The 22,876-nt window shown below is 53.0% G+C and overlaps 1 protein-coding gene across 2 annotated transcripts in view; it reads right to left on the bottom strand.

The window, feature by feature from the left end:
- Positions 1-22,876, bottom strand: part of ZFYVE26 (zinc finger FYVE-type containing 26) — an 86,546-nt gene that overhangs the window by 13,277 nt on the left and 50,393 nt on the right. The window contains exons 25-34 of one of the 2 annotated variants that reach the window (XM_029076328.1): positions 22,066-22,312; positions 19,157-19,252; positions 16,989-17,152; positions 16,143-16,279; positions 12,409-12,440; positions 11,449-11,585; positions 10,337-10,557; positions 5,433-5,580; positions 4,053-4,262; positions 3,363-3,581 (exon numbers count right to left, since the gene is read on the bottom strand). In XM_029076328.1, the coding sequence (XP_028932161.1) occupies positions 3,363-3,581; positions 4,053-4,262; positions 5,433-5,580; positions 10,337-10,557; positions 11,449-11,585; positions 12,409-12,440; positions 16,143-16,279; positions 16,989-17,152; positions 19,157-19,252; positions 22,066-22,312 (1,611 nt within the window). The remainder of the gene's footprint in view (positions 1-3,362; positions 3,582-4,052; positions 4,263-5,432; positions 5,581-10,336; positions 10,558-11,448; positions 11,586-12,408; positions 12,441-16,142; positions 16,280-16,988; positions 17,153-19,156; positions 19,253-22,065; positions 22,313-22,876) is intronic. The other variant, XM_029076331.1, reaches the window with a different exon arrangement.

The raw sequence follows: 22,876 nt of genomic DNA, 5'->3' as shown, positions 1-22,876 counted from the left end.
GAACGGAGACGACTGAAGACACAGTTCCGAAGGCCGTGTGAATGGAAGGGGCGAAGCCAGTGGGGTGCTATAATCAGCTTCCACCAACATAATTACTTAAGTGGCTTGGAGGAGATTAGAGAAAATAGACTTTCATTTATAGACCCCCACTTGGGAAGCGGCAGCATTTTCCGGCGCTAGGTGGGAGGGTGTGAAAGGGAGGAGGAAGGAAATCAGTAACTAATCCCAAACATAATAACGAAAATAATGATTACGGTCTTTGTCAAGAGCTCATTAGGTGCCACACACTGTTCTAAGCCCTGGGGTAGACACAAGTTAATCAGGATGGACAGGCCCTGTCCCACGTGGGGCTCACAGTCTAAATAAGAGGGAGTAGGATTTAATCCCCATTTTAGAGATGAGGTAACTGAGGCACGGAGAAATTAAGTGACTTGCCCAGGGAGACACAGCAGTCAGGTGGAGGGGTCGGGATTAGAACCCAGGTCCTCTGACTCCCAGGCCCGTGTTCATTCCACTACGCCACACTGCTTCTCAAATATCCCCAGGCTAATTATTTATCTTCGCTCCTCTAGTGCTACCCTTCTCACCGCGCCTCCATCTCGCCTGTCTCGCCGCCGACCCCTAGCCAACATCCCGCCTCCGGACGGGAACGCCTTCCCTCCTCAAGTCTCACAGACAATGACTCTCCCTCCCTTCAAAGTCTTAATGAAGGCCCATCTCCTCCAAGAGGCCTTCCCAGACTAAGCCCCGCTTTTCCTCATCTCCCACTCCCTTCTGTCTCTCCCTGACTTTCTCCCCTTTCCCGCCCCGCCCTCCCCCCCCCCAGCCCCAGAGGAATTATGTCCATTTCTGTCATTTTATTTATCCCTTTGCTCTTCCCCGCTCCCAGCCCCAAAGCAATTATGTCCATATCTGTCATTTTATTTATTTGTATTGATGTGTCTTTACTGCAGCCTGTGAGCTCGCTGAGGGCGGGAAATGTCACTGTTTCTTGCGGCACTGCCCTCTCCCAACTGCTCAGTACAGTTCTCTGCACACCGTAAGCGCTCAATAAATACGATCGATTGATCGATTCTGATGCCGGTGAGTAGCTTAGATATTTGAAGTCGACCTTTTCTCCCGTTACACCACGCCCCTTTCTTCTCTCCTGTTTGGTCCATCCCATCCGATCTATTCTTCCTCTTCTCCCTCTCCCTTTATTTATTTTTACCCACTCCCTGTCCTCCTCCTTCCATTACCTCCCCCCTTTTCACCGAATCGATTGTTTCTGCGGTTGAACCCCACTCGGCTCTACGGATCGCCACTCATCTTGCTCCCGCTTACCAGCCGACCCCAAAGTGTGACTGTAGTAAAAAAGAAAAAGGCAGCCCGACGTATAAGCTTGCAAAGAACCTAAATACTTTAACAGACATTAGAATACATTACAGGTAGCGGAGTACGAGGACAGCGTTAATTGACTGCTGGGGGCCGGGTGCGTATCGAAGTGCTCAAGAGGGGCAGAGTCGGGTCCAGAGGCTAAGGGGGGTGGGGGGATGGAGTGCGGAAATGAGGTTAGTCAGGGAAGCCTTCTCGGAGGAGGCGAGATTTTAGTAGGGCTCTGACAATGGGAAGGAGGGGGATCCGTCGGAGCCGAAGGAGGTGAGCTCGTCCCTTTCGACTGTAAGCTCACTGTGGGCGGGCAACGAGACTCTTATATTGCTATATAGGACTCTCTCAAGTACTCAGCACACCGCTCTGCACACGGTAAGCGCTCAATGAATACGACTGGCCGACCCGAGTTCCCCGTAGAAGGGAAGAGGTGAGCAAGGGGTGGATAATAATAATAATAATGATAACTGTGGTATCTGTTCAGCGCTTACTATGTGCTGAGCACTGTTCTAAGGCTGGGGTAGATACAGGGTGATCACACTGTCCCACGTGGGGCTCACATTTTTTTATCTCCATTTTTACAGAGGTAACTGAGGCACAGAGAAGTGAAGTGGCTTGCCCAAGGTCACGCAGCAGACAAGTGGCGGAGCCGGGATTAGAACCCACGACCTCTGACTTCCAAGCCCGGGCTCCTTCCACTAAGCCACGCTGCAAGAGAGAGAAGATGGAGGTACAGTAGGCCGGCTGGTGTTAGAGGAGTGAAGTCTGTGGGGTGGGCCGGGACACGAGCAAGGTTAAGTAGGAGGCCCTTATGTATATATATACTCGCAATTTCTTTATTTCTATTAATGTCCATCTCCCCCTCTAGACCGGAAGCTCACTGTGGGCAGGGAACGCGTCTGTTATATCGTTGGGTTGTACTCCCCAAGCGCTCAGTACAGGGCACACAGTAAGCGCTCAAGAAATACGATCGACTGATTGACCGCCGCGTGTCTTAAAACGAAGGGTAAGGAGTTTTTATTTGAGACGGAGATTTTTGAGGAGTGTGCACTGGATTATTTGAGAGAAATAATCTGGGCATCATCATCACCAGTGGCATTTATCGACTGCTTTCTGTGGGCGGAGCACTGTACTAAGCGCTTGGGAGAGTGCGCTACAACAGAGCTGGCAGACATAGTCCCGGGCCACGACAAGTTTACGAACTAGAGGGAGCTTACAGTCTGAGAATCGGAGTAAAATATGAGTAAAATGTACATCGCGTGGTCAATCAACGGCGTTTACCGAGCACTTGTTGGATGCGGAGCACTGTACTAAGCGCTTGGGAGAGTACAACAGAGTCAGGAGACACGCGTGGCTTAAGTGATAAGAGCCCGGGCTTGGGAGTCAGAGGTCGTGGGTTCTCATCCCGGCTCCGCCGCTCACCAGCTGGGTGACTTTGGGCAAGTCATTTAACTTCTCCGTGGCTCAGTTACCTCAGCTGTAAAATGGGGATTAAGACTGTGAGCCCCACGTGGGACCACCTGATGGCCTTGTATCTACCCCAGCGCTTAGAACAGTGCTTGGCACATAGTAAGCGCTTAACAAATACCATTATTATTCTTCCCGGCCCACAGGGAGCCTACAGTCAAGAGGACCGAAAGCCCTTTGTGGTCATCTCTGAACCTCCAGATCATAAAAATGATAGTAACAGTCGGGGCATTTGTGAAACACTTTGACGGTGCCGGGCTCTGTTCTAAGCGCTGGGGCGGATACAATCGGGTCACCCAGGTTCCAGTTACCGCCGTGGAGGGTTTGTCAATCAATCAATGGTATTCACCGGGTGCTTACCGCGCGCAGAGCACCGTACTAAGCGTTGGGGAGAGTACGCTATAACGGAGATGCTAACGATACCGTCTCCGTGCCTTCCAACCCGTAGCCGGCCAGCCAGGCTGGGGAGTGGGGTAAGAAGCCGGCTCGGGTGGGGGGCAGAGAGCGGAGGCGGTCCGGACACCCACCTTGTTCAGGACGTGCAGCAAGGCTTCCCTCATGCAGTTATGCCTCATGTAGAAACTGCAGATGGCCAAGTTGGTGCTATAGTTGTGTAAATAGAAGAGGCACTCCTGGTAATAGGTGTTGTGCAAGATCTTCCCCTCGGGAACGACCTCCAGAGAGAGGCTCTGAGTCCTCAGAGAGGCTTCCAGCTCCTTCAGGGTGGCGAAGTAGTCGTCGTCCTGCTAGGAGGAAAGAGGTGGGGGGGAGAGGAAGGAAGAAGAGGGAAGAAAAAAGAGAAAAAAAAAAATAATCCATCACTCCACCCCCGGGCCCGTCACGTCAAGTTGCGGACCAGGCTTGGAACCGGAGAGCCGAAACTCAGAGGGAAGCCGCGTGGCTGAGTGGACAGAGGCCGGGGCTGGGAGTCACGAGGACCTGGGTTCCAATCCCGGCTCCGCCCCGCGTCCGCCGCGTGACCTCGGGCAAGTCGCTTCGCTGCTCTGGGCCTCAGCTCCCTCACCTGTAAAACGGGGACTGAGCGCGCGAGCCCCCCGTGGGACGGGGACTGGGTCCAGCCTGACTGACTTCAATCTAGTCACCGCCTAGAACAGTGCTTGGCACACGACAAGCGCTTAACAGATACCATTTTATTATTATTATTCGAATTCCAGCTGGCTCCCTCCCTCCAGGCGTTCGGCCGGCCCGGTTCTCACCACCGACAGGATGGGCTTCACCGTAGACTCCAGGTAGCCCACGACGTCCTGGACCAGCCTGGAGCCGTGGTTCAGCTGGTTGTGGTCAAAGGGTGGTCTCAGGCATCGATGGAATTTCTCCCTGGCGGCGGCCAGGTCCCCCGCTTTGAGGCAGGCCATACCCCAGGCGTGCCAGGCCCCGGCGGGGTCCAGCCCCGTCTTGGTGGAGACCTGTAGGCAGAAATCACTTCCATCAGGGGACTCGGGCCAGGGCCGAGAAACCCCAGGGCTTAGGTTACCCCGTCGGCTTCCCGAGGGCAGGAACCACGTCTGTTTCGACTGTACTCCGGCGGCGCGGCGGACGGTGCCCCGGGGCCGGCAGTCGGAAGGTCACGGGTTCCGATCCCGGCTCTCCCACGTGCCCGCCGCGTGACCTTGGGCGAGTCACTTCACCTCTCTGGCCCTCAGTCACCTCCTCTGGAAAATGGGGACTGAGACGGTGAGCCCCTCGTGGGGCAGGGACTGTGTCCAACCCGATCTGCTTGCATCCATCCCAGCGCTTAGTACGGTGCTCGGTACACCGTAAGCGCTTCACAAATACCACAGTTTGTGCGACTTCGGGCAAGTCGCTTAACTTCTCCGTGCCTCAGTTACCTCAGCTGTAAAATGGGGATGAGAACTCGTGAGCTCCACGTGGGGCAAACTGATCACCTTGTATCCACCCCCAGCGCTCAGAACAGTGCTCTGCACACCGTAAACACTTAACAAATTCCATCATCATCATCACAATTATTATTATCGTTGTTATTACTATTACTCCCCCTCCAAGCGCTCTTCATACAGTGTGCGTGTGTAGATCTATACATACCGATGAATGAATCGATGGATGCGAAGTCGCAACCAGACAAGTTTCAAAGCATAGGGTCACAGAGCAGACATCATAATAATGATAATGGTATTTGTTAAGCACCTACTATGTGCCAAGCGCTGTTCTAAGTGCTGGGGGATATACAAGGCCATCAGGTTGTCCCACGTGGGGCTCACAGTCTTAATCCCCATTTTTCAGATGAGGTAACTGAGGCTCAGAGAAGTGAAGCAGCTTGCCCAAGGTCACATAGCAGACGAGTGACGGAGTCGGGATTAGAACTCACATCTTCTGACTCCCGAGCCTGGGCTCTTTCCACTAAGTCACGCTGCTTCCCCGGCCCTACTCCTTTTCCCCCGCTCCTGTTGAATGGGTACATTTTATGTCTGCCCGTTTCCCTCATTTGTTTGCAAGTGTCTCAAATCCAATGCCCGTTCCCGCATTTTACTCTCTCAAGCGCGTGGTACAGAGTTCTCCCCGCAGCAGGCACTCAGTAAATACAACCGAATGTACGCCCTCTGTGCCCCTCTCCTCACCTCAACTCCTAACTGGTAGTATTCGGCTTCTAAAAGCTGGTTCCTTAGTCTTGTGACAGCTGCTGGTTGCAAAATTTGATCCAGAGATGGTACGTGGCGATAAGCCGCAGTCACTAAGATGTTCAGCACATCCACCTTGCTGATATAACTGTTGGAAGAGAAGATCAAGACGCTGTAAGTCGTCCCGGACCACGCAAGCTCCCCGACTCTCTCCGCTCTTCGCAGGGTCGCGCCTGGAGAGTTTCCAGTCCTCTACCGGTCTCAGCTTCGGGAGGGAGAGTCAAGCAGAGGCCCGTCCGGTCCATTCCTAGCTCGGGCAGTGGCTAGCGAGGGGAAGGCCGTCTGCTACGAGTCAAAACTCGCCCGGGCTGGGCAGCGGCGGCACGGGAGAGAGTCGAGGGCGGAGACTCGAGTTTACGGCGTGGAAGGCGGCCACGGCCAACGGCTTCCGGACTTTTTTCAAGAAAACTCTACGGCTACGCTACCGGAACGACGGCAGACGGAGCGCGGGGAGTCGCTGTGGGTCGGAGACGATTCGACGGCATAAGACGAGACTCCCTCTCCCTTCTGTGTCACCCTTCTACGTGGCTCTGTATCCTTTGATCGCTTGATATTCCTCCCACTCTCAGCACATTTAGGTACGCATCCGTAATTTCTTCCAGTGTCCGTCTCCCGCTTAAAACTGTAAGCTCCTTGTGGGCAGGAATGACCTAGAGTCCAGTGTCCATTCCCTCTCACCAACTCCCACTACCTTTCGTAGTGCCGGTGCTCAGATTAAAGCCCACCATGGACTGCCCGAAAAACAAATAAATGGATTTGGGAGCGAATTAAACCAAAGTGGTCTTTGGAAGGCCAAATGACTCGACTTGGATGAGCATATTTTGGACACATCATCAAGAGGACTCACTCTGGAGAAGATTCTAATGCTAGGAAAAGTTGAGGGAAAACGTGGAAGAGGCAGACCGGCAGCTAGGTGGATAGAGACCATAACCACGATAACGGAAGAACCGTCAGAAAGGTCGCGGATCATGGCGGCGGACGGGACGTTCTGGAGAAAGTCTACCCATGGAGTCGCTCTGAATCGGAAACGACTCGACGGCCCTTAACAATAATAATTTCATTTCCTCATCCTCCGCGTAGACCTCTGAGGTGGATCGGCTGCTCCTTCTCAGGGATGAGCATTGATTCTTCCCAGCACCTCCCAGAGGAGACGCCCGGAGTTAGGGGCAAAGCTGGTTCTAGATCCTCGTCTTTAAGCCCTCAGTTTGTTTTTTAACCACAAGGCCACATAGGTCCGTACTGAGTCCATTCAGCTGCCTGGCTATGCGCTCGCTTGGCCTAATAATCAATAATTATGGTGTTTGTTAAGCGCTTAACTATGTACCAAGCACCGCTAATCAGGTTGGACGCAGTCCCTGTGCCACATGGGGCTCCCAGTCTTCACCCCCATTTTACAGATGAGGGAAGTGAGGCACGGAGAAGTGAAGTGACGTGCCCAAGATCACACAGCAGACAAGTGGCGGAGCCGGGATTAGAACCCGGGTCCTTTTGACTCCTAGGCCCGTGGTCTATCGGCCAGAGCGCCACAGAATTCCACGGGCACCGAATCCGAGCACTCAGCACGGTCACACAATAACTACTCAGTAAATAACACCAACTGAATAAGCTTCCTAACCAAAGAGTCGAATTTACTGAATGCTTACTGTGTGCAGGGCAGTGTACAAAATGTTTGGGAAAGTTCAACATAGAGTAAGCGCTTAATACGACTGATTGGAGAAGCAGCATGGCTCAGTGGAAAGAGCACGGGCTTTGGAGTCTGAGGTCATGGGTTCGAATCCCGGCTCTGACACTTGTCAGCTGTGTGACTGTGGGCAAGTCACTTCACTTCTCTGGGCCTCAGTTACCTCATCTGGAAAATGGGGATGAAGACTGTGAGCCCCACGGGGGACAACCCGATTCCCCCGTCTCCCCCCCAGCGCTTAGAACAGTGCTCTGCACATAGTAAGCGCTTAACAAATACCAACATCATCATCATTGAACAGAGTCAGTAGGCATGTTCCCTGCTCACGAGGAGCTTTGAGTCTAGAGGGGGAGGCAGAGATTAATAGAAATAAATCACAATAAATACATATATTATATAAAATTATATACTTATATAAGTATGCATTATATTACATAAAATTGTAATAAATAATTACGTACATAGGTGCTGCGGGGCTGAGGGAGGCGGGAAGAAGGGTGGCGAGCCAAGGCCTTCCCACACAAGCCCCACTTTTCCTCATCTCCCTCTCTCTTCTGCGTCGCCCTGACTTGCTGCCTTTGCTCTTCCTCCGTCCCACATCACTTAGGTCCCTATCAGTCACTTTCTCTATTTGTATCGATGTCAGTCTCCCCCACTCCAGACCGTGGGTTCGCCGTGGGCAGGGAATGCCACTGCTTACTATTGCACTGGACTTTCCCTAGCGCTTAGTACACTGCTGTGCACACAGCAAGCGCTCCATAAATTGAATGAACGAACGAGTCTAGCTCTACGCCCACAGCACGGGGTTCTGTGGTTCCCCTTTATTCTAGAAGAGCTGGGGCTCAACAGGCGCCAGATCGTGCTTATCAAATCATCCCAGGCAAGCAGATTTCCTCGTCGGAAACCCACCGCCAGGAGGTCGTACGAGGAGGAGGACGCTGCTATCTTAAGCCGCTCTTTTCGTCCTCTTCAACTCCCTTCTGCGTCGCCCTGACGCGTTCCCTTCATTCCCTTCACGCCCTCCCAGCCCCCCGGCGCTCCGCTCCCTATCTGTAATTCATTTCTATCACCGCCCCCCTCCCGCTCCAGACGGTCAGCTCGTCGCGGGTAGGGAACGTGTCCGTTACGCTGCCCCGCTGTACTCTCCCCAGCGCTCGGTACAGTGCTGCGCACACGGTATGCGCTCAATAAACGCGACTGACTTACCGCTAGGTAGGAGAGAGTGCCTGGGAAGCAGAGTAAAGGAAATCGCCAACCGAGACCTGCACTCAACCGGATTTGCCCTCGGCTTCTCGTAGGCGGGGAAACGCGTCTACCGACTCGGCTGTACTGTCCTCTCCCGAGCGCTTAGGACAGTGCGCTGGACACGGTAAGCGCATAATAATGACAATGATATTTGTTAAGCGCTTACTACGTGCCCGGCGCAGTACTAAGCACTGGGAAAATCCTTAAATACTCGATCTCCCAACCTCCCGTCGCTCCCCGCTTCGGTCTACACTTCACTCTGCTGCCCCGATTCTCTTTCTGTAGAAATGTTCAGGGCACGTCACCCCGCCCGCCTCCAAAATCTCCAGCGGTTTCACGAGCTCTGCACACGGTGAGTGCTCGGTAAATACGACTGAAGGAATGAACGATAATCAGGTCCCACATGGAGCTCTCAGTCTGAGTAGGAAGCAGAACAGAGAAGCAGCATGGCTCGGTGGAAAGAGCCCGGGCCTGGGACTCAGAGGACGGTGGTTCCAATTCCGGCTGCGCCACTCGTCAGCTGGGTGACTTTGGGCGGAATCGCTTCACTTCTCCGGGCCTCGGTGACCTCAGCTGCGAAATGGAGATGAAGACTGAGCCCCACGTGGGGCCACCTGATGTCCTTGTATCTCCCCCAGCGCTCAGAACAGCGCTTGGCACACAGTAAGGGCTTCCAGATACCATTATTATTGAGTACCCATTTTGTTTGACGCGGGGCCACCTGCCCCGGGCGACACAGCCGGTGAGTGGTGGAGCTGGGATTTAGATCCCTAGATCCCTGACTTCGGGTTCTGCGCTCTCCTCACTAGGCCAGGCTGCTTCTTTGGCCAAATATCACTGACCGTTTGATGTTTCCTCTTCCTCTCTGCCTGAAGGGGAGATCACATCAGTGACCCCAACAGAGCAGGGCAGGGAAGCGGATGAGAGCCGTCAACCCGTCCGGGTGCTCCCTTTACTCCCTCCCTCCCGCCGAGCCCCACGCCGCTTACGTCCGTAACTGTCACTTATCTATTTCTCGTGATGTCGGTCTCCCCCTCTACACCGTAGGATCGCCGCGGGCAGGGAATGTATCGGTTTATTGTTCCGTTGGACTCGGCCGAGCGCTTAGTACGGCGCTCTGCGCACAGTAAGAGCTCGATAAAGCGCTCAGCACTCCCATCGCCACAGCACGTATGTATATATCTGTAACAGGGGAAGCGGCGTGGCTCGGTGGAAAGAGCCCGGGCTTGGGAGTCGGGGGTCATGGGTTCGAATCCCGGCTCTGCCACTCGTCGGCTGTGTGACTGTGGGCGAGTCGCTTCACTTCTCTGGGCCTCAGTTACCTCATCTGGAAAATGGGGATTAACCGTGAGCCTCACGTGGGACAACCTGATTACCCTGTATCTACCCCGGCGCTTACAACAGTGCTTGGCACATAGTAAGCGCTTAACAAATACCAACATTAAACAGATACCAACATTTATTTATCTATTTATCTAGGCTGTGAGCTCACTGTGCGCAGGGAATAGAATGTATTCTCCCAAGTGCTTAGTACAGTGTTTTGCACACAGTAAGTGCTCAATAAATGCGACTGAATGAATGAATATTTTATCTATATTAATGTCTGTTTTCCTCTCTAGACCGCGAGCCCCGCCGGGGCAGAACGTGTCCGTTTCTTGTTATATTACACTCTCCCAAGCACGTAGTACGGTGCTTTGCGCCCGGTGAGCGCTCAAAAAATACGACTGAATGAATATTTCTTTCTATTAATGTCTATCTCCCCCCCAGACCGTGAGCTCGCCGCGGGCAGGTGCGGGTCTATTTAGTGTTCCCTTATACTCTCCCAAGCGCCCGGTCCGGCGCTCTGCACGCAGTGAGCCCTGGAGAGATCCGACCGAACGAGGGTGCCGGAAGCGAGGCGAGGCCGGGCCTCGGTTACCTGTCGCAGAGGGCTAAGTCCTGGCTCCTGCCGGCTTTCACGAACATCATCTTGGCGCTGAAGAGCAGCTGCTTCATGATGGCCGTGAGCAGGCCCGCGTCCACCTCCGGGTTGGTGAGGCCGCGGGACAGCCTGCAGCAGTGTTCGATCAGCTGGTGGCCGCAGGCGATGCTGTCGCAGTGTAGGTTCAGGATGGCGATGCACAGCGAAGCGCTGGGGGCCTGTGGGGAGAGGGGAGATGAAGACCCCCGACTGCTTCCGTCCACCCCGGCGCTCGGCACAGCGCCTGGCACACGGTACGCGCTTAGCGAACGCCATCACGATTATTATGTGGTCGCTCTTCCCGTATCGCCGATGGGAAAATGGAAATCCAATGCGGGGAAGCGGAATAATAATAATACTAATAACGATATGTGCTCGTTGTGTGTTCTAAGTGCTGGGGTAGACACGAGTTGATCAGGTTGGACACGGGCCCTGCCCCCCACGGGGCTCACGTTCTTAATCCCCGTTTCAGAGGAGGGAACTGAGGCCCAGAGAGGTGAAGTGACTTGCCCAAGATCACACAGAAGACGAGTGCCGGAGCTGGGATCAGAACCCGTGACCTTCCGACTCCCAGGTCTGGGCTCTACTCGCTGCGCCATGCTGCTTCTCGGCGTGATAAGTACTGGTTAAGCACTTACTATGTGCCAAGCACTGTTGTAAGCACTAGGATAGGATACAAGGATACAAGTTAAGCACTTACTATGTGCCAAGCACTAGGGTAGGATACGAGCCCTGTCCCACATGAGGCTCACAGTCTATGTGAGAGTGTGAGAGAGAGTAGGAGTAATGCGCGAGGGTGGTCCTTCCTTCCTTCCTTCCTTCCTTCCTTCCTTCCTTCCTTCCTTCCTTCCTTCCTTCCTTCCTTCCTTCCTTCCTTCCTTCCTTCCTTCCTTCCTTCCTTCCTTCCTTCCTTCCTTCCTTCCTTCCTTCCTTCCTTCCTTCCTTCCTTCCTTCCTTCCTTCCTGTGTGCCAAGCCCTGTACTAAGCGCTTGGGAGGGTACCATACAACAGACAGACACATTCCCTGCCCACCAGGAGCTCACACACCACCCCCTTCCCGCCGCCGTTACCTGCTCATAATAGAACTCGCCGCGCACCAGCTCGTTCTCCTCTTCGTTCAGATCCAGAGTCCACTCCAGCTCCGTGGCTTTGGGAACCGGCACCACGGCGGAATACGGGGGGCTCTCCGGGGCCGGGCTGACCGGGGCTGGAGGCCAGAGACACCCCCCCCACCCCCGTCAGCGGGCGAGCCCGAACGACGGCCGGCACTCCCTACAGGACGCCACCCCAGGGGCCCGACTCCAGGAGCCGGAACAAGCCTACTGCTAATAACGGTCATAACGATGGTGGTGGTGGTTAAGCGCTCACCATGTGCCAAGCACCGTTCTAAGCGCCGGCGCAGATGCGGGTCAATCGGGTCGGACGCCGTCCCCGTCCCACGTGGGGCTCACGCTCTCGATCCCCATTTTTTTCCAGATGAGGTAACGGAGAGGAGTGAAGCGATCTGCCCAAGGTCACACGGCAGCCGCGCGGCACAGCCGGGATTGGAACCCAGGTCCTTCCGACTCCCAGGCCCGGGCTCTAGCCACTAAGCCTTCACCTCCCCCATCTGCCAATCTCTCCCCGCTCTCACCTTTCAGCGGCTCCCCTCGGAGCCGGGAGGGCCCACCAGCCCTTCTTCCTTCCCCCCCCGCAGGGATGATATAATAATAACGTCGGCATTTGTTAAGCGCTTACTATGTGCAGGGCACCGTTCTAAGCGCCGGGGTAGATACGGGGTCGTCGGGTTGCCCCGCGTGAGGCTCACAGTCTCAATCCCCATTTTACAGATGAGGTAACTGAGGCACAGGGAAGTGAAGTGACCTGCCCACAGTCACACAGCCGACAGGCGGCAGAGCGGAAGAACCGATACGGAATAACCCGGGCCCTGTATCTGACGACCGGTGACAGCCAAGCCGCTCACGTCCACTACGGGCGTGATCCCTTCTACCGTTAAAAGCCAAAAGCATTAGAAAACGAGAGGACCTCACCTTCTAGGTAGCTCGCATCCTCTTCCGTAACTCTGGAAACGGAGAGAAATTGAGAGATCACTCCCGGGGCTCGAGATCTGCCTGGATTCGGCTGGAGGGGCTCGTGAGATTTTCTCTCCCTTTGCTCTCTCCTAACCTCTCCGGAAAATTCCTCTTTATGATTCGGAATTCACTCATTCAATCGTATTTATTGAGCGCTTACTACGTGCGGAGCACTGTACTAAGCGCTTGGAGTGAACAATTCAAGGAGCAAATGCGGCCTTGGCTCATCCCGCAGTGACAACGGGTCTCCGCTAAAAGGCCGTTCCCTTGGGGCAGGGGCTGGTTGGAATAATAGCTGTGTTATCTGTTGAGCGCTCACTAGGTTGAGAGCACTGTACTAAACACCGGGGTGAATGCAGGCAGATCGGTCGGACACAGTCCCTGCGCCCCGTGGGGCTCACGGTCTCGATCCCCATTTTACAGATGAGGTGTTTGAGGCTCAGAGTAGTGAAATGACTTGCCCACAGTCACACGGCAGACAAGTGGCAGAGCCAGGTTTAGAACCCAGGTCCTTCCGATTCCCAGGCCCCGGGCTCTATCCAATAAGCGCCATGCTGCTTTTCATCACATCTGAACCGGACCTGCCGAAATTGTACATTCCAAGTGCTTAGTACAGTGCTCTGCACATAGTAAGCGCTCAATAAATACGACTGGATAATTATGGTACCTGTTCAGCTCTTCCTATGTGCCTAGCACCATTCTAAGTGCCGGGGAAGACGCAAATAAATCGGGTTGGTCCAAGTCCCTGGGGCTCACACTCCTAACCCCATTTTACAGATGAAGTACCTGAGGCCCAGAGAAGTGAAGTTCATTCATTCAATCGTATTTATTGAGCGCTTACTGTGTGCAGAGCACTGTACTAAGTGTTTGGAAAGTACAATTCAGCAACAGAGAGAGACGATCCCTGCCCTCGACGGGCAAACAGTCTAGAAGTGGGGGAGACAAGACATCAGAACAAGCAGACAGGCAGAAGTGACTCGCCCAAGGTCATGCAGCGGAAACGTGGTGGAGGCAGGATTAGAACCCAGGTCCTTGGGACTACCGGGTCTGGGCTCTATCCACTAAGCCACGCTGCTTTTCTAGGCAGGGAGCTCTGTCAACGGGAAAGGAAATGATCTGGAAAAGCTCCTCGTTACCAAAGGGCTGGAAGGGCATCTCAAGCAGAAGAAGAGAACACGGTCCCTTCGACGGATTCGTCATTTCTGAGAAAAGGTCTAAGCTCGGTGTGGGCAGGGAACAGGTCTACCGATTCTGTCGTATTATACTCTCCCAAACGCTTAGTACACTGCTCCGCATACAATAAGCGCTCAATAAATACTAATGATGATAGGTTGGAAAGTGGATTTTCAACTGACAAGTAGGCCCCGGGTTATTGGATTCTCCCAGAGCAACAATAATAATAATAACGTCGCTATTTGTTAAGCGCTTACTACGTGCAAAGCATTGTTCTAAGCGCTGGGGGAGATACAGGGTCATCAGGTCATCCCACGTGAGGCTCACAGTTAATCCCCATTTTACAGATGGGGTAACTGAGGCCCAGAGAAGTGAAGTGACTTGCCCACAGTCACACAGCTGACAAGTGGCAGAGCCGGGAGTCGAACCCACGACCTCTGACTCTGAAGCCCAGGCTCTTTCCACTGAGCCACGGGACAACCAGGATTTTGGGATTCAAGCAGGTTAAGATCTAGCTAAGTCTTCCTTTGGTGCGTCATCTAATCGTACTTATTGAGCGCTTACTGTGTGCAGAGCACTGTACTAAGCGCTTGGATGGCTTGACCGGCTACAGAGGAAGTCACCTGAGGCAAAAGAAGACTTAATTTAGACCTTAACCTGCTCGAATCCAAAATCCTGGTTGTCTTGCTTCTCTGCTAAGACCAATGTGACCAAAATCGATACGGCAAGTGAAGAAGTCCCCGAGGCGGAAGCACTGATAGGGTTATCTTGCCGGCAGATAAATTATCCTGCGCTTCCTCCAGTTAGGAACGTAAAATGCCCAATTCGGAAACAACGATCATGTCTACTTTCCCTAGAACGAACACCTCAAAAACACGGTCCCTTGAATAAGAGTATTCTCTGCCTTCAACAGAAACTACTGAACACGTCTAATCATCTTGAGAAAAGAGGATGAGAAACCCGAACAATTATCCTGGGTGTAAATGGTTGCGGACGAAATCTTCCTCCCTTAGTCAGTCCATCGCATTCATTGAGCGCTATGTGCAGACCACTGTTCCAAGCGCTCGGGAGAGTACCATATAACAAAATAACAGACACCTTCCCTGTCTACAATGTCCCTTAATCCTCTCCGGGCATAAAGATTTGGGATTGAGCCCTTTTTGCTTAGAAACCTGTTCTGACTCTGAGGAGAAGAGGTGTTGATTTTCATTGGAGGGGGGCATTTTGGGGCTGGAGACTCAGATTTTCTACTTTCTGGCTCAACTGCACTAAAATGGGCTGTGTCACCTGTGAAGCTGAGAGCACTCCCTCAAAACCTGCACATTGGATCGGGTATATGGCCCCTGATATGTAACGTTTGAATGTAACATATGTAACAAAGCTGTAATAGGTACCAGCTATGTAACATTTCCCCCACTAAACTATAAAACCCCTTGTGGGCAGGGTTCACGTCGATCGACTCTATCGGATCGTTCTTTTCCAGGTGTTGAGTGCTGTGCTCTCTACACAGTTGGTACTCAATCGGTCAATTCTATATATGCCATTGATTGATTTTAAGAACTTGGACAGATCACTGTGGGTGTGGGTTTATGATCTGCTTCCCGCTTTCTTTCTTCCTCAAGATTCTTCCTTCATTTGCTTTCCCCCAACCTTCTGTTTTCAACTGAAGAGGAAAAGAGCCTTAGAAATCTACCCCACCCGCCCCTCTCCCCGCTAAAAACGCCCTCTTACTAAGGATTCCTCTTTTCGTTTTCTTCAACTCCCTTCTGCATCGTCCTGACTCGCTGCCTTTATTCATCCCTCTTCCTAGCCCCAAGCGCTTACGTCCAGATCTGTCATTTATCTGTTTCTACTGATATCTGTCTCCCCGTCTAGACTGTAAGCTTGCTGTGGGGCAGGGAATATGCCTGTTACATTGTTCCCAAGCGCTCTGCACATAGTAAGCACTCAATAAATATGACTGACTGACTAGGGATTCATGTATCACTTATGTCTCCATTTTTTTAATGGTCTGTTTTAAGGGCTTACTAGGTGAGGATTCATGTATCACTTACGTCTCCATTTTTTTAATGGTCTGTTTTAAGGGCCTACTATGTGACGGGCACTCAACCAAACGCTGGAGTAGATACAGGCTAATTGGGTTGGACCCAGTCCCTGCCTCACATGGAGCTCACAGTCTTAATCCCCATTTTCCAGATGAGGTAACTGAGGCCCAGAGAAGTGAAGTGACTCGTCTGAGGGCACAGCAGACGAGTGGCGGAGCCGGGATTAGGACCCAGGTCTTCTGACCCCCAAACCCAGGTCCACGGTCTTTCCACTAGGCCATGCGGCTTCTCTCCGCAGCTCCAGGAAGCCCCCACTCACATCCTGAGGCAAAACCGCTCTTGAAAAGACCCCGGCCTTGAAACGTTCCCTCATAATTAAGTCAGGGCGCGTTCCAGCTCGACGGAGGGAGGGGTTTGCGGCTTTTAAGCGAGCAGGGGTCGACGCGGGCGAGGTCTCCCCTGCCCGGTACTCACTCTCTGTTGTAGAAACCATAACACTGGTCACACACCCGAGCCGGGTTCTCTCTGCAGCCTTCCACCACCATCTTCTTGGTCGAGCATGAACTGCACACCAGCCTACCGCAGCGTCGGCAGTGGTGACGCCTGTTGAACTAAAGAACGCCATTTCGGAGCGGGGAGAGAGAAAGAAAGAGAGAGAAACCAGACCACAGGAGGTGTAAGGGTTCGTGTCGAGGCCAAACCAATTCCCCGCTCACCCAGCTCGGTCCAAAATCCACAGGAATCCACAGGGATGAGGCTCAAAGTCTTAATCCCCGTTTTACAGATGAGGGAACTGTGGCATAGAGATGTTAAGTGACTTGCTCAAGTTCACACGGCAAGCAGTCAGCAAAGTCGAGATTAGAAACCGGGTCCTTTCGTCGCCCGGGCCCGTGCTCTCTCCGCTAGGCCACACACCTTCAATATCTTGACAAATAACTAGAAGCAGCGTGGCTCAGTGGAAAGAGCCCGGGCTTGGGAATCAGAAGATGTGGGTTCTAATCCCGGCTCTGCCACTTGTCCGCTGTGTGATTTTGGGCAAGCCGCTTCACCTCTTTGTGCCTCAGTTACCTCATCTGTATAATGGGGATTAAGACTGTGAGCCCCACATGGGACAACCTGATTAGCCTGTATCTCCCCCAGCGCTTAGAACAGTTCCTGGCACACAGTAAGTGCTTAACAGATACCGTTATTATTTGTTGTTATTATTATTGACAAGGCTGTAGGAGCTCCTTCGGAGGAATCTTGATGGGGGCTCGAGTTCAAATGCTCTTCCCGTTTCCCCGGCCACTAAACTGAACCCCGGGCCAGCCAGCTGCTTACCATGGTGAACCTTTCGTTTCTGCAAACCATGCAGTTGTTTTCAGTCTCATCTGGAATCCACTCCTGCCTTGCCGGAGGTTTGTCGGGGGGCACAAACTCGGTCCAAGACTGACTCTGAGGCAGGCTCTTCTCCCTCGGGCCGGGCGACTGCAGGATGGAGACACCTGAAAGCCAGAGACAGACTTAAGGTTCCGGCCTGAGTGGGACCGGACCAGGCTGACACCCCAATCAGGCCAGACAGCAAGAGAAACCTCCCCCTTGGCCTGTCGCCGCTTCTCCCGAAAGAGCCCGGGCTTGGAAGTCAGAGGACGTGGGTTCTAATCCCGCCTCCGCCACTTCTCTGCTGTGTGACCTTGAGCAAGCCACTTCACTCTTCTGGGCAATCAGCAAAGTCAAGATTAGAAACCAGGTCCTTCTGACGCCCAGGCTCCTGCTCCCTCCACTAGGCCACACACCTTTAATATCCTGACCAATATCTAGAAGCAGCGTGGCTCGGTGGAAAGAACGCCGGCTTGGGGATCGGAGGACGCGGGTTCTAATCCCGGTTCTGCCACTTGTCTGCTGTGTGACCTCGGGCAAGCCACTTGACTTTTCTGGGCCTCAGTTCCCTCATCTGGAAAATGGGGATTAAGACTGTGAGCCCCACGTGGGACAACCTGATGACCTTATATCTACCCCGGCGTTCAGAACAGTGCTTGGCACACAATAAGCACTTAACAAATACGATTATTGTTGTTATTCTTCGGCGTGGATTTGAAGGCTCATCTCTCTGGCTAAGCACCGGAGAAGAGCGGCCGGTTCCCACCTGAGCCCGCCTGTAGGGCACAGTCTCCCCCGTTTAGACCGTGAGCCTGTTGTTGGGCAGGGATTATCTCTGTTGCCGAATTGTACACTCCAAGCGCTTAGTACAGTGCTCTGCACACAGGAAGCGCTCAATAAATACAATGAAATGAATGAACGAATGAACTGTGCAGGGCGATGAGAGGGTTTGACTCAAAGCCTTACTGAAGGCACGTCTCCTACAAGAGACCTTCTCAGACTAAGTCCCCCGTTTCCTCTTCTCCCACTCCCTTCTGCGTCACTTTGACTCGCTCCCTTTATTCATCCCTCCCTCCCAGGCACAGGGCACTTATGTCCACAGAGGCCATTTATTTATCTGTATTGATATCTATCTCCCCCCTTCGAGATTGTAAGCTCATCGTGGGCAGGGAGCATGTCTGTTTACTGTTGTATTGTACTCTCCCAAGCGCTTAGGCAGTGCTCTGCACACAGTAAGTGTTCAATTAATACGACTGAACGAATGAATGAATGACTCTTTTAGGGAATCCAGGCATATCAACGGGTCTTCCTCTCTTGGTGATGATGACGATGCTATTTGTTAAGCGCTTCCTAGGTGCCAGGCACTGTACTAAGCGCTGGGGTGCCTTCAAGCAAATTGAGTTGGGCACAGTCCCCGTCCCATGTGGGGCTCACAGTCTCAACCTCCATTTTACAGATGAGGTAACTGAAGCCCAGGGATGTGAAGTGACTTGCCCAAGGTCACACAGCAAATTATGTATAGATAAGCTGCTATTTATTTATTTATTCATCTGTCTCCCCCTCTAGACTGTGAGCTCACTGTGGGCAGGGAATACGTCGGTTGTATTGTACTCTCCCAAGCGGTTAGTACAGTGCTTTGCAGCCAGTAAAGGCTCAATAAATACGATTAAATGAATGCACGGAAGTGGCAGAGCCGGGGTTAGAACCTGTGACCTTTTGACTCCCAGGCCCCTGTTCTATCCACTACACCATGCGAACGCTTCCCCCCTCTCTGGGTTCCACCGTGAAATCCATCGTGGAATAGGTTCCTGCTCATTTGCAAGAGGCTGGCACCATTCCAATTACATCAACTTAATCTGAGTGTCTTTGAGAAAAGAGACTCTCGGGAAACATACGAAAGAAACACAAAATCCTTACCCCCAAGGAGCTTACCATCTAATGGGGTAGGCAGACATAGACCGATTGCTATTCCACGAGAGAGAAAGGGAGAGGGAGAGAGCGCGACCGCAGCAACGGCTAACAGATCCCAGAGCTTTCGGTTCTTGGCAAAACAGGAAAGAGACATGATCGACACGGAGACAGGAAAGAAGGAAAAAGAAAAAGGGTGCTTCTTCAAGTTTTGACCTTACCGGGAAAAGTGGGAGAAAACTCCGTGGACGGCGACTTGGATAGGGTTTCGGGTTCTGAAACCTGATTGAAGATTTCTTGAAGGTGAATCACTGAATCTAGGGGCAAGGAAACAGCAGGTGAAACACAGGGGACCTCCTAAAGGTTGTCTGGGCTTGGTAGTGGATAAAAGGGTTAGCTCAAAGTCAAGATGACAGACGCCTCGTTACCCCATTGGACACATTCAGATATAAAAGTAGCAAGTTTCTGCTACGATGGAAAAATCTAGCCATGCTCTTTCTGACACAGGTGAAGAGTTTCCTCCCAGCTGAAATCTGACTCTGCGTCCGACAGAATTAAGAATAATCATATTAACAATAGTAATCATTATTATGGTTCTCATTAAGTGCTAACTATATGCCAAGCACTGGTTTAAGCACCGTTTTAGATACAAGGTAATCAGGTTGGAAACAGTCCCTGTCCCACTTGGGGCTCCCGCTCTTAACCCCCATTTTACAGATGAGGGAACTGAGGCCCAGAGAAGTGAAGCGACTTGCCCAAGGTCACACAGCAGACAAGTGGCGGAGCCGGGATTAGGCTACTAACTCCAGAGGAAGGCCGTGGGAATGGGCAGGCCCTCAAATGACGGGTGGAGGACGTAGCAACGGGGAAGCGGAATAACCAGAAGTGTTGACTTCAATTCTCTAAAAGCCTCTGTTCTGATGCGTGAATTAAGTTCGGTAAAACCTCGCTTTACCGTGATGGAAGTAAAGGAGGAGACAAATTAAAGGAGAAGCCCGGAAAAGGTCATGAAATGTGCCGATGTAACAATTGCCACAATACAAATTATCAACTCTGTGGTGTTTCCAGTGACAATGTAGGGATCCGAAGGCCGGACGGTGAAAAAACGGGATAGAAAGAACATCGGTTCTTCCGGAATGTGGTGTTGGAGAGGGATTTTGCGAATACCGCGGGCTGCCGGAAAAAACAAAGGGACTTTAGAGCGAATTAAACCAAAGTGGTCTTGGGAAGGCCCAAATCCAGACTTAGATTATATTTCGGACATACCGTCAGGAGGACTCATTCTCTGGAGAAGACCCTGAAGTTAGGAAAAGTCCAGGGAAAACGTGGAAGAGGCAGACCGGCAGCTAGGTGGACAGAGACCATGACAACGAAAACGGAAGCACCGTGAGAAAGGTTGCCGACCATGGCAGAGGACAGGACGTTCTGGAGAAAGTGTAGCCGTGGAGTCGCTATGACTTGGAAACGATCGACGGCACTTAATAATAATAATAACCATACTATTAATGATGATAGAACTCGACGGAGGCACACTATAGACAAACTCCTTCCCGGCCTGAAGCCTTTCCCAAGCCCGCCATCTTTTGTGTGGAGCATTACGATGCTCATCAACTCAGGGAGGGATGAGGGGAGGAAACTGACTAGAGCCCAGACCACAGAATGGCCTTTCTCCTATCGCAAAACTCTCATTTCCCGAAGGGACTGGAGACCCGAGAAGCCTCCCTTCCTCGCTCCACCTTCAGGAGGATGGGGGGCCTGCCCTGACTGGAGTGGAAGTCAGAAGCTGCCAGGCTTTACAACCCTGGGAAGACCAGGCTGTCGCAAGGATGGGAAGTGTAAAAACGGCTCCCCGATCCACGACTTCGACTCGTTCTTATTGTTTTTAACGTCCCTGCTCCCGAGTGGTGTTGTCTTTATCATTTCAGTCTTTCCTCCGGTGTCCAAATGACTTCCTTCCCAAACTCACTCTTTGATCTCTAGGCCCCCGTCTGGGCCAGGGACCGGAGCCGTAAACGCCCATTCCATCGGGAGCCCCGGAAGCCACAGTGCTCACCCGCTTGGCAATGAGAGGGCAGGGCCATTTTCTTCTCCCTCACAGTTTTCCACTGAGAAAGGCGAGCGAAGTTAGCCCCCGCTCACCCCTTGGAAGCCTCAGAGGAGTCGAGATGAAAGCTCTACCTCTTATCCCCCCGCCAGCTGGGGCTGGAATCCTTAAGGGTCCCACGAAAGCTGTGGGGAGAGGGATGGTCTTCACTTGGTGAGTCGGGGCCGGGACCCTCACGCTATATTTGGGTGTTGACTCAGGTGGGGTCCTTTCAGCTCCTCTGGTGGCCCGAGTGAGAGCTAGGCCCAGGCTGGAGTCTCTACAGTGCGAGGTCGAGACGGGGACGAGGGCCGGGCACAGGTTCGTTCATTCCGTCGTATTTACTGTGGGCAGAACACTGTAATAAGCGCTTGGGGGAGTACGACAGAACAACAGGCACATTCAGCACGCAGCGGAGCCGCGGCAGAGCAGGATCCGTGTGGTGCCGTGGGCCGTCCCATCGGGCGGGGGCGAGGCCAGGAGTCTCCAAAGCAGGGGTGAGAAGAGCCGGAAGCCTCTTGCCCTTTTGCCTGGGGGGAGACTGACGCTGAGGCGGTGAAGGGAGGCTTCTACTTCCTCTATCTCCCCCTCTTCCCTGCCCCCTCACAACCCCAACCTCTCAAAAGAGTTGGCCTCCGGGACCCTGTCCAACTCATGAGAAGCAGCACGGCTTAGAGGACGGCGCACTGGTCTGGCAGTCAGAGGGACCTCGGTTCTAATCCCGACTCCACCACGTCCGCCGTGTGACCCTGGGCGAGTCACTTCGCTTCTCTGGGCCTCAGTTCCCTGATCTGTAAAATGGGGATAAAGAGGGTGAGCCCCGCGTGGGACGGGGACCTGTGTCCACCCCGATGAACTTGCATTTACCCCATTGCTTAGAACAGTGCTTGGCACATAGTGATTAACAAGTCTCATAATTATTAATTACTAGTATTATTCTCCATCACGCTCTCCCCACGGCGCTCGGCACGATGTTTCCGCGCAAGGTAAGCGCACGACAGATACTGTGAAACGAACGGAGGGACGACGGGCCCGATGACCGGTCACCTGATCGTCTCTCTTTCAGTGAATAGGGCAAGTCGAGCGCCTTCCCGGCATATCGGGCGAGTAGAGCGTCGACGTCTTCCCTGGTAAAGCCGATCTCCTGTCCGGTCAGCAGCTGGCGCAGGGTCCGCACGGCGACGGTGGCCCAGTCGACCTTCATGTTCATAAGCAGCTGCTCCAGCATGAGCAAGGGGCGGGCTGACAGGTGGGCGTAGCTGGCTCGGTTCGGCTCCGGGAGAGTCAGCAGGACCTAAGGGTGGATGATAATGACAATTACGGTATTCGCTGAGTGCTTAGTACGTGCCGGGCTCCATACTAAGCGCTGGGGTGGCTACGGGCCAATCGGGTCGGACACGGTCCCCGTCCCACGTGGGGCTCACGGTTTCAATCCCCATTTTATAGACGAGGGAACCGAGGAACGGCTAAGTGACTTGCCCAGTGCCACGCAGCAGACAAGCGGAGGAGCCGGGATTAGATCTCGTGACCTTCTGCCTCCCAGGCCCGTGCTGTAGCCACTAAATCATGCTACCTGGTTCCAATAATACTAATAATTGTAGTATCTGTTGAGTGCCAGGCACTGTTCTAAACTCCTGGGTGGATACGAGCCAATCGGGTCAGACGCAGTCCCTTTCCCACCTGGGGCTCGCTCTCTCGATCCCCATTCATCCCGCCTCCGCCACTTGTCAGCTGTGTGACTTTGGGCAAGTCACTTGACTTCTCTGTGCCTCAGTTACCTCATCTGTAAAATGGCGATTAAGACCGGGAGCCCCACGTGGACCAACCTGATTACCTGGTATCTATCCCAGCGCTTAAA

Source organism: Ornithorhynchus anatinus, chromosome 1, assembly GCF_004115215.2.
Source record: "Ornithorhynchus anatinus isolate Pmale09 chromosome 1, mOrnAna1.pri.v4, whole genome shotgun sequence".
In the NCBI taxonomy this organism is placed as follows: domain Eukaryota; kingdom Metazoa; phylum Chordata; class Mammalia; order Monotremata; family Ornithorhynchidae; genus Ornithorhynchus; species Ornithorhynchus anatinus.
Note: the sequence above shows the minus strand (reverse complement) of the source record. Positions and strands in the feature narration are given on the sequence as shown.